Source organism: Anastrepha ludens, chromosome 2 (genome assembly GCF_028408465.1).
Source record: "Anastrepha ludens isolate Willacy chromosome 2, idAnaLude1.1, whole genome shotgun sequence".
In the NCBI taxonomy this organism is placed as follows: domain Eukaryota; kingdom Metazoa; phylum Arthropoda; class Insecta; order Diptera; family Tephritidae; genus Anastrepha; species Anastrepha ludens.
The window spans coordinates 61876614-61888184 of NC_071498.1; the positions used below are offsets into that span (position 1 = coordinate 61876614).

The following is an 11571-nucleotide window of genomic DNA, read 5'->3' on the forward strand; positions in this document are numbered from 1 at the left end:
GATCGTCATATTCCAAGGAACCAAAATATCAGCAATCCTCCTCAGTACCAAAGTTTTCACTTTTTCTTCTTTCTTTTCAAGAAATTTTGTTTTTCATATTAAAATTGTTTTCTGATTTTTACGCGTGAATGTTTACATCAAATAGGTACTATTCCAAAAAAACAAAAAAAAAAAATAAAATAAAAAAAAACATAAAAATAAAAATCCCTGATAGATCCGGCTGGTATGTCTACCGGAAATTAGTCCTATTAAAACAGTTGACATGTTAGCTAAAGTTTGGGGGGACTGAAATAAAAAAAAATATTAGTAAAAAGAAAAGAGTAAGCTAATCGGCTCAACAAAGTGGTGCACAGTCAGAATTTTCAAATATTTCTTAAACTGTAAAAAATCCCCCGGTCCCGATCGGACCAATAGTTTTCTTAAATAAGATCATGTCAACCAGGTCATAAACCGAGTTAAACGCATTTAAAATTGTCTTTTTGTTCTTGTTATTTGAATAAAAAGCGAGAGAATAATAAGGTGCCACTAATCAGCGATTTTGACAGGATCGCTGTGTGTTTGGCGTCATACTCGCATCTGTGCAATTTATTCGTGTGCTATTTGTGCAATTTCTTCTTCTTCTTGTACTCTTGTTTGCATTTTCATATTTCCCTGATGGGCGCAATCTTGCATTCATTCTTGCCTACATAATAAAGGACAAAATAATCAAAATTTAAACTAAAAACACAGATGGTGCGCGTTCAAAGTTAAAATGTATGCTCTGACTGGTGCGGATGCTTACGTTTTTCACGTTTTTTGACTTGCACTCGATCTCTTTTAATCAAAATAACGTTCTCCACGACAATTCTGTAAATGTTTACTATACGAATTTGAACTTTTGTGAAACATCTTTTTTTAAATTTGGTTTGCCTACTAATCACTTAAAAATCGCAATTTATTATTCCTCTCTAAGTAAAAATAATTTAATACATAAGATAATGAAATACTGTTAATAATAAATAGAAGCCGTTATGATTTTTTAACACATTAAAAAGCAAACTCGGCTGAATTTTGTACATACTTATTTAAAAATCGATTCCGTTTTCGCAATCGAGCGATATAGAAGTACGAGTATTCTGCGTTAAGGACGTTCCGTTCGTAGGTAGACACCTTTTTCTTTGTAAGAGAGGGATGCTCTGCACTAGTATCATTTTATTTACATGAGTAGCTGCTTTTATCACAAAATAAAGCTTGTATTTCCGAAGTCTTGCGATTCTTATAAAATTCTTCAAATCGGTTATTGCTATAAGACAACGACTGGCCCAGTTGCCGAGAGTTTTTTGTCGAATAAAAAAAAAGCTTCAAAAGTTTTCAAATAATATGAATGAAATGAGCAGAAAATTTAAACGAAAAGAGTTTCGATTATATAAGAATGCTACCTGATATCTGCCAAGTATGTTGTTGTATTCGCCTTCGCAAGAAAGTTAATAGAATTGTTGACGGTCTGGCTACTTTTTTATTTTTATTAGTTCATTAATTTGTGTAATGCTGGTTCAAAGCCTGACTGGCTCGTTAAGTGATATGAAGCTGTTGCACACATTGATATACACAGAGGTTTACAAATTTTAAGTTTCTTTATGGGACTGGTTTCCGCTGTAATTTTTAGTACTGTACACGATTCGAGGGTTCAATAGTTCTCCATCATGGCATGGTTAGGTTAGGTAGCCAACACTAAAAAGGAAAGATTTGTAAAAAGATCTCACTTAGATATAAAAGATATCATTTTAAATAATTCGTAATGCATGTATTCGCAAGTTTTATCATGCCGTTTAGCCCTTTGTTTGCAATATCCTTTAAGGATGAAAAATATGTTGATCCTAGCCACATTTGTCGAGCCCTACAGAGAGCAGGGCAGAGCCAAGGTAGATGTTTTAAGGCCGGCGGGCCAATTAGATGTCCTAAATTCAGTAGTTTTTGCGAAGCGTTGTAGGATGAGAAAAAAAACAATTAGACAAATGAAGTTTTGGGGATAGTTTAATATATACAGGTATCCCTTGTATAACGCGGTCTTATACAACGCGGTTTCGATATAACGCGATTTGGAAAAATTAGGTTTCAGTACAACGCGAAATTTAGGCTTATATAATATAACGCGAAGGGGAAAATACATAATTATAAAATCTGGTAACACTAATTTGCGTACCACATATTTATAATATGTAATGTATTTTTAATTTAAACCGGGAATTACCCTTTTTTGCCTTAGATAGATAGAATAGATATTAATCTAGCACCTTATTACGAAATTGAAAAGGAGCTTAAAAAAACCACCCACCAAAACCTGATAACAGATTTTGCAATTATAAAACCAGTAGAAGAACCACAAGGTCCCACAACTAGTTTCTTATCCAATAGCGAAAACTATGTTGAAGAAATATCTTCTGACGAAGCTATTGCTCCCCCAAAACGCCCACGTGCAAAGATCTTTGAAGACAGTGAAACAGATTAATTACCATATGAAGTTTGAAGAATAACAATAAAGTTTTTAATAAACCTTTAACTTGTTTTAGTTTGTTTTTAAATTTTTTGTTTTGTGTTTTTAATTGTATAAGAAAGTCTGAACTTTAGTATTGAGTTCAAATATATGTGCATCTGTTATTTTGTATGTATTTTATTTAAAAAAAACCTATTGGAACATAACCCCCAAATTTATATGAAAACTATGTTTTAGATAACGCGGAATTACATAACGCGCAATTCTTCTGGAACGTAACTATCGCGTTATACGAGGGATACCTGTAGTTGAACTAAAAAAAAAAAATGTGTACAATCTCCAACAATATATTGTAAGCCGAGTTATCAATAGATTCCCAGAGCGCCTGTATCCAACTTCTGTATAAGATACAACTTGCAATTTTCATCTGAAAACAAAAAAAACAAAAGATTATTAATTTTGATGTAATTATCTTCTATGTGAACTAGAAAACATCCAAAAACTTTTTTAAGCGACTTTTTTACCCAGTTGAAGAGTTTTTTTTTTCCTTGAAAAACCACTTTTTTTTTTCTATCTTCCCCAAAAATTCGAATTTTACGTGTTTCTTAGTTCACATCGAAGATAATTACATCAAAATTAATAATCTTTTGTTTTTTTTGTTTTCTCTAATGTATTCATCAGTATCTACTAAAGCTCTAGATACCTGGGTATCAAGCAGTGCGTGTAGTTTGTTACTCGCTCAAAACTCGTTCATTGCGCAGCTTCTTAAGTGTTTTTACGAAATTTTTGAACTTTTTCCAACTTTCAGTAATTAAACAAAAATTGCCAATTTTGTTTGTCAAAATTTTCAGCTCTCCAGTGGCGTAGAAATAATTCCTAAAACTTAGAAAAAATACTGAGAAAAACTTGAAAATAGTCAAAAGTATTGCTCGAATTACTCGAAAAAGCTGGAAATACTCGTTATTAATTTTCCCGGGCTATTCGAAAGTTTACAAGTATAATTGAGAGCTCTACTATCTACTTTCTTATTTAAAATAAAAATCAACTAATTTGCAGAAAAATTTATAATTGAATAACTAGTTTTATTTATTGATTAAAATATTTCCGTATTACTTTGGCCTTTCCCTACGGGGCATCTACACAATAAACAACTTGGCAACACAAGTAAGAATTTCATATGTAAAACAAAGACAACAAATTCCAATAACATTCAGAACAACAACACTATTGGCAATGAAAATATTACATGTTTTCTAATGCATTTTATAAATGGCAATGAAAATATACCAAGTGAACTTTAGCCAAGGGTTTGCATAGAAATTGAAGTTATTTCCACGTATAGAAATGTAAAGGGGTTACCTTGAAATGTGTGTGAAGTTGAAAATTGTCAAGCTTTTTGGGAACAGCTTTTACTATAGTTCTATATAAGTAGAAAAAAAAGTTTTTATAAATGAAATTAAAAAAAATTATTAAAACATTAAAATTTAATTTGAAAATATTATAAGTTTTTGTCAGAATTTTGAGGGATTTTCTAATTTATCTTTTAATTTTAAACAGCACGTACCAGCCAGGCAAGAATGAGAGAAACGAGATTGAGTGCGTGTGTCGGGACAACTAGCAAGTATAGCACTCAAACAAGGTTAAGTCCATTGCACTGCACTCGTGTTTCCTTTATAATTTTTTTTAAATCCATCCGATCTCCGAAGAAATCTGCGCTTCTTAATACACTAGTGTCAAAGACCTCAAGTCTGATTCGAGCGAAAGCCGGACAGACGCATAAAAAGTGGTCCGCCGTATCTCCACATGCTGGGCAGAGTACACTGTCTGAGCTCCCTACCTTTCCCGTGTGCTTCGCCCATAGAAAGTGGTCTGCCATCAGTCCAACCAGCTGCCTACAGTTCCTTCTGCTTATTGACAGGAGGATCTGCGACAGTCGGTAGGACTTGACAGGTAACATCAGTTTATTTAGCCACATAGTTCGTTAGGTTGGTGGCATCTCGACATCACTTCTCCAGCGAGTGGCGCGGATTACGGCATACGGAGTTTCCAATATTGTATCTAACGTAAAGGCCAACATTTAGAGGAAATACTTTATTTATTGAAATCGTTAGTAGCCGAGTGGGTTGATGCGTGACTACCATTCGGAATTCAGAGAGAACGTATTTTCGAATCTTGGTGAAACACCAAAATGAAGAAAAAGTGTTTTCTAAAAGCCTCCGAGTGTATTTCTGCCATAGAAAAGCTCCTCATAAAAATATCTGCCGTTAGGAGTCGGCTTGAAACGGTGGCCCCTCCATTTGTGGAACAGGAAAGGGTGTACATGCCAATTATGTATATATATAATTATTTTTTAATTCAGCTTTTAATTTTTAAATCTACCCCCAGACAGTTTGTATATCATATAGTCACATGTACTTCAAATATTTCATAGATGAGTACAAAAATAGGTGTGCGCTCTTTCGAAAGATGTTTCTTGACCAGTAAAATATCTGACATCTTTTCTAATTTCCAGGAACTTACTGATTCACACTATTAAAAATCATATGATATTTTCGTTATATTTATAAAAAAACACAGTATCTTAAAAAACACCTTGTCTAATTTGACAACCTGCCAATCACTTTGCGCTCGATTTGAGAAGAGTCGGTCACTTTCTTATAAGTAAAAATAAGTAAATTCATATATTCGTTTAGATGTACGTGTGCACACCGCATTGCTTTTTAGTATTTGGTTTCATAAGTGGGAAAATGTGGATTTTTTTGCTTGGCCATTTAAAAAATTCATGTCACTTTGACAGTCGAATTAAGGAATTTGTCAAAGATACCTATGCCAATGACAAGTGACTAGCGTTGGAATTAATGCTGGGAAAATATATTTGTATTTAATATTAATACTAAAGGCATGTCTGGCAAAAGGCAACTGGCTGTAAATGCTTACATACATACACATCCGTGTATATAGTAGGTGTGTGGGGGTCGCGCCGGTTAATGTGTATTTTTATTGCAAATTCGCATCGTTAAGCGAGTAAAAACCTATGCGCGTGTGTGTGTGTTAAATAAATGCTTCTGCTTTTCCGATAATTTTAATCGTTAGACTATTCGATTATGCAGAAAGTCGTCGTTTTTTTTTAATAGAAATTGTATAGATGTACAGGGTCTTTCCTTCTTTCAGAGTGCTCGATTCTGAAATGTGAATAAAAACAATTTTCTTTTTTAATATACAATTAATATTTTTGTGTTTCAAAAATCATTTTATGGCAGCACTTGTAGAATATAATGTTGTTTGAATATCCGGCGCGGGCTTGCGATTAAATCTTCGATGGTTTTTTTTTATGAATCTCAATGAGAATAAGCGAAAGGGTCTACAAAATATGTTATAATGTATAATATAATAAATTATATATGTAAATAATCCAAAGTGGCAAAATGATATGAAATAATAGCGTTGGCCCCCGGTAGGTAATGGCAAACTGCCGAGTGTATTTCTGCCATAAAAAAGCTACTCATAAAAAATCATTTGCTATTCGGAGTTGACTTAAAACTTTAAGTCCTTCCATTTGTGGAACAACATGAAGATGCCTGTCACACATAGGAGGAGTAGCTCCGGGCTTGATAATCCTGATAAAAAATATCTGCTGTTTGGAGTCGGCTTAAAAACTGTAGGTCCCTCCATTTGTGGAACAACATCAAGACGCTCATCACAATTAGGAGGAGGAGCTCGGCCAAACTCCCAAAAAGGGTGTACGCGCTAATTATATATAAATATATATATATAAGACTCCATAACTATCAATTATATATAAATATATATATATAAGACTCCATAACTATCTTTACGTGCTTACGAACCAAACGAAAAATTCGACCAGGCTATGCAACGCATTCGGCAACCTGTGTATAACAGACCTAGTAGGAAGTCGGCTCACTGGGCATTCAGGGGAACTTACAGAGAATTAACATAAGAAATAAAAGTTGACTTAAAATAGAGAAATATTCTTTCAAACATCAAGTTAAAAACGTATTTACCCTTTATAAGTTTTTGCGTTAAAAGTAAGGTTGTTAATGTTTGAATTTTGTTCTAATATTTTGGGACCCTTTTTTACGCGTATACAGCCATGCCAGAGCAAAGGAAACACGCTTCTGTAGCATGGTCACCGATTTCTTTGAAATTATGAAGATGAACCAAATTTACAGAAATGGTCTTAGAACAGTTTTGACATTTTTTTCACAGCTCTGGTTGGCTGTAAATATCTGCCAGTTGAAGGTCTCAAATGGAAGCAAAACGGCGCTTTATAGCTACTTGAGGAGTGTCAGACTGATACTTCAACCATTTCACTTACTTATTTACCCAAGGAGGTGGCAAAGATCAAAAAAGTCCTTATAAAGAGGCGCTAAAACCTTAAATAAGTCAAAATTTGCTGATTCGATTTATATAACTGGAGACTTGTTGAAAAGGTTATAACTTCTCCCACAAACTATTTTTTTAAAAGGTTCTATTCTTTATTTTAAAAATTTCTTTTCAAACTCCCAAAACAATTTCGACTAAAGAAGGGCTGCATTCTAAAGAAGACATTTTTTGACAAAGAACGAAACGGATATCAGCCAACATCCATCAAGCTGATATGGCTATCCGCGTTTTCTTTCTGTTTGATCGAATTAAACAACCATTACGGGGAACGCGTTTTAACAGCCGATAGGAAGTAATGGAAAAAATGGCTTTGTCGAGAATAGAGTTCTAGAAATATTTTGAGAGTTGGATCAAACGCTGGCATACCCGTAAGTGCGTTGAAGGCGATAATAACACTTGTGAGGAATAAATTTGTATTTTGAATTTTCTGAATATATTCTGGGACCTTTTTGATCAAGGTGCCGTTAAGTGATGTGCAATGGATTCGAGTGAATTATCTAAATTATTGATCATCTATTACCTTCTTCTTCTCCTTTCGGCGCACGATAACCGCTTACGCGCTTTTGACCGAGTTTAACAAAACGCGCTAGTCGTTTCTTTGTCGTGCTAAGAAACGTTCGTGTCTCGGCGCCAGTTTGACACACCAAGTGAAACTAAGACATTTTCCATTTGATCTTTCCAACGCAGAGGAGGCGTTCCTCTTCTCTATGTCTATGTCGTCGTAAAGCTCATACAGCTCATCGTTCCATCGCCTGCGATATTTCCCGTCACCAAAGTGCAAAGGTCCAAAAATCTTGCGCAGAATCTTTCTCTCAAACACTCCTCATAGGATATTGTCATCGTCCAAGCTTCTGCGCCATACGATAGGACGGGCATGCTGAGAACCTTGTAGAGTGCTAGTTTTGTTCGTCGCGCTACTCATTTGCCTACTTAGTCCAAAGAAGTACTTGCTGGCAAGATAGATTCTACGTTGGATTTCCAGGCTGACATTGTTATCGGTGTTAATACTGGTTCCTAAATAAACGAAGTCTCTTACAATCTTGAAATCATACCTGTCAACAGTGACATGGGTGCCGAGTGCGCCGATTGTTTGTTTGATGACAGGAGGTACTTCGTTTTGTCCTCGTTCATCATGCGATGCAATGTACGCATAAAACTCTGTCATTGGTTCACTTCTTGCCTAAATTTACTATGAAATAGCGCGGCTGTCTTATTTTCCCCTTAGTAGACTGCATTATGCAAATAATCATGAATCAATAAATAATGATTATGGACTGTTGCACAAAAATTAGATCTATACTCCATGCTTTTCTTAGCTTCAGCAAAAAACTTGCTTTATGCCACTTTTTTAAATTTTAATTTGCTTCACTTCCAATCCAATCTAATCATTTTTCTCCTTTTTTCACAGTTCATCGAATTCAACTTCAGCAGGCCATATCTCAAGCCACATCGTCCACCTAAGCGTAAAAACCAAAGAGTTAAATATAATTTTTAAGCAAAAAAAAAAAAAATTTTAAATTTAAATATGATAAAAAAAATGTGTCAATAACCTAAATTAAGAAAATGCGTTAAATAAAATATTTAAAAAATATATACATATATTTCAACTATCCACCTGGAAAGAATCTCAAACTTGCCAAAAACAGCATCACTTCAAATATCAACGCTATTTATAACGAACACCGAAAACAAAAACACGAAATGATTGGTGATACAGCGGAGAATATTGGCGAACACGCCTGGACAAAATTGCTCGACGATAAGGACAGCATTGGCAATAATGCAGCCATTGTGAAAACGGCACGTATTTCCGAGGTGGATTTTCAAAAGCGCAGCACCAAAGATAGCAGTCCACTGCCACTCGAGCGCTTGAAAGGCAATTGCAGTAACCTGAGTAGCGCGGATGGCGGTGGCGACAGTGGTGGTGGTGGCGGTGGAAGCAATCCACCAGCCGATGGTGTTGGTGGTGAAAATAAATCACAATTAACCCGCAAAGGATCTCTACTTGGCTCATTCCATAAACAACTAAGACGTTCTTTGAAAGCTGTTAGCGAATCACCCGGCCCACTAACGAGGTAAGTGGTGCTAATTGTTTTAATTATTTATTTATTTTTTAACGGAAAATATTAAGTATGTAAGTAATGTGAGTCATATGAGTATGCTAAAAATAAACAGTTACTGCAGTTTTAAGGAAATTCAAGGCTCCTCATGCACATTTTTCCATATTAAAAATATGAAATCTGATATCTTAACTTCAAAAATAGTTTTAAATGTTTTTCTTTTTTATCTGTTTGTAGTATAAGTGCCCACATGGTTGTGAATTCGTGAGTTTATCATAGCACTTGTACACATTTCTTCTAGCTAAATTCACGATTTATATGGCCTAATCATGTATTCTAAGCATCACTAAAGTCCATTATGTTTTATATTATTCCCCTTAGAATTAACAGTGTTTTAATTGCCTTGACGCCGATTGTAATGACCAAAACGTATTGGCACTTACAACTGCCGTTTTTATGATTTTGACAATAAAGTTATTGCATTAAATTTCTTCGAAAAATCTATGTATTTTCGTCATACGTGGGAAGGTCGAAAAGTTCGGGGAATGGAGTGGTTAGAGAAGAGGGGCTGATGTTTGAGTCGTAAGCATTACTGGGCGAGTCAATACAACGGTAAATACTTAGTTTTGAAAGTTTTTGTATGTAATAAAAAAAAATAACAGTCAGAAAATGGAGTTTCGTTTCACACAAGTTTCCCACTAACGAAAGAAAAAAATTGCAGAGCCGTATGGAAGAGATGTCATCTTTTAATGGATATTCTTGTCCAGGAAAGGCAATGTGTAGGTGACATGATCCATTTATGCAAGATAGAGAGTCAATTGAAGACGAGAAATGGTCGAAGTCGGTGGATTGAGATGACGTCCATCAATAATGTTGATAAATGAAAAAGTTTGCTCTTGCAGAAGCGCGTTTGAAAAAGAAAGAAACGGCAAACATTACCAGAGTATCAGCTATGCATATTTTGGGTATCCTCCATTATTACATAGTTGCTAGATAAACCGCTTTTGACTTCTTAATTTGAGTCCACGTAAAAGATTCGTCGATTTCTGAGAGCTCCTCATTAAGGCTACTGCCCCAAGATCCTTTAAGGCATTCCTGCGCCGTTATATTTGCAAGTTCCAGTGAAGTGCTATTCCATTCATGTCAGTCACTGGCTTGCGCAGTGTATATCCAAATTGGAAAATTAAATTTTCCTGAGGCTTACAAAGCCTGCTTGGCTTTGCTGGTTCTGGTAACGATATCATCCATTGCTTCACCCTCCAGTGTGAATTGGCTTCCTAGATAGGTGAAGTTGTTGACATTATCGATGGATTCTCCATAAGTTGTGTTCTGGTGCAAGGTGTTGATTTCCATGGTTTTGGTTTTCTTGACATTGATCTGTAGTCCCACGTTTTTATCTAGGAAGCTTAAGTAATTAAATTTGTTCTGCATGTGTCTGCTATGCCGTGACGAGGGAGCGATACCATTGGCCTAGTCAAGATCGCCTAGATGTTCCAAAAATTGCTTGAATTCCAAAGAATTCTCCTTTCTGAGTTGGTATCGAGAGCATTGCTTAGTATATCGCCAATGACTATTAAGACTTATAGAGGCGATAGTACACAGCCTTGTTTGACGCCTGCTACAGATTCAATAGGCTCGGAAAGCGCATCATTATGTAGCACTTTACATTTGAGCTTAAAGTGTTGGACTCCAATAATTTTGGATATTTTATTTGGAACTCCCGTCGCTGTAGTGCATCCCAGATAAAGCTTTCTCAAAGTCCACGAATCCTTCATGCTCATCGTATATCATAAAGTGGGCAAAGAAAGCTCGAACTGACTATTTATATCTGATAGATAAAAAGTAAGTATGGTATAATATAATACAGAAATGTACCAATAGACCGAATATAACAAAGAGAGAAAGAAGTCTGTAGACAATAAGAAATCAACAGATTAAGATTGCGTAATACATATATAAACCCTTTACTGAATGTTTGGCCGACCTCCTGCTGCTATTTGTGCGGCCCTGTGGTTTTATGTCGCCTCCGAACGGCCGATGGTTTTTATGAGGACCTTTTTCATAACAGAAATGCATTCGGAGATTTGCATCCATGGGCAACCGCTAATAAAAAATTATTTCTATAGTTTGGTGTTTTATGTCCAAGGTTTTGAGCCTCTACTTTACTACTGAATTATACTCACGCACCAACTCATTCAGTTTTGCCGGCCTCATCAAATACTCGAAATAATAAAAAAACAAATAATTTGCTGCGGCATTGCAGATGGTTAATTGATGGTTGTTTCATATTTTGGGATACCGAATATTAATTGGAAAGATACGCAATTTGTAGGAAGGCATAAAATAGCAAAATTTTAATGAACGGGGAGTAAATCTTAGGATAATGTAAGCTCCCAACTTCATTCAAATATTGAAATATAAAAATATGTGAATATATAAGACATTTAATGAAATGCTTGTCAGATCCCCGAGCTATTCGAACTTTTCTAATTTTTTCTCTTACATTTATTTCCATTAAATTTAATAAACTTTTGCTCGTATTTATTATACAAGTAAATGTTACAAAGTCCTCGGGTGTGGTTAAAAACAAAATGTGAAACTGTCTTAATCGCATCTTGCGAAAGCTGAGCA

At 35.1% G+C, this 11571-nt stretch overlaps 1 protein-coding gene across 2 annotated transcripts in view; it reads left to right on the forward strand.

Moving 5' to 3' along the window:
* LOC128871618 (uncharacterized) overlaps nucleotides 1-9867 on the forward strand; it is a 45504-nt gene extending 35637 nt beyond the window's left edge. For both annotated transcript variants that reach the window (XM_054113506.1, XM_054113505.1), the window contains one exon: nucleotides 8289-9867. In XM_054113506.1, coding sequence (XP_053969481.1) covers nucleotides 8582-8959 — 378 coding nt within the window. In that variant the 5' untranslated portion in view covers nucleotides 8289-8581 and the 3' untranslated portion in view covers nucleotides 8960-9867. The remainder of the gene's footprint in view (nucleotides 1-8288) is intronic.
* The last annotated feature ends 1704 nt before the right edge of the window (nucleotides 9868-11571 follow it).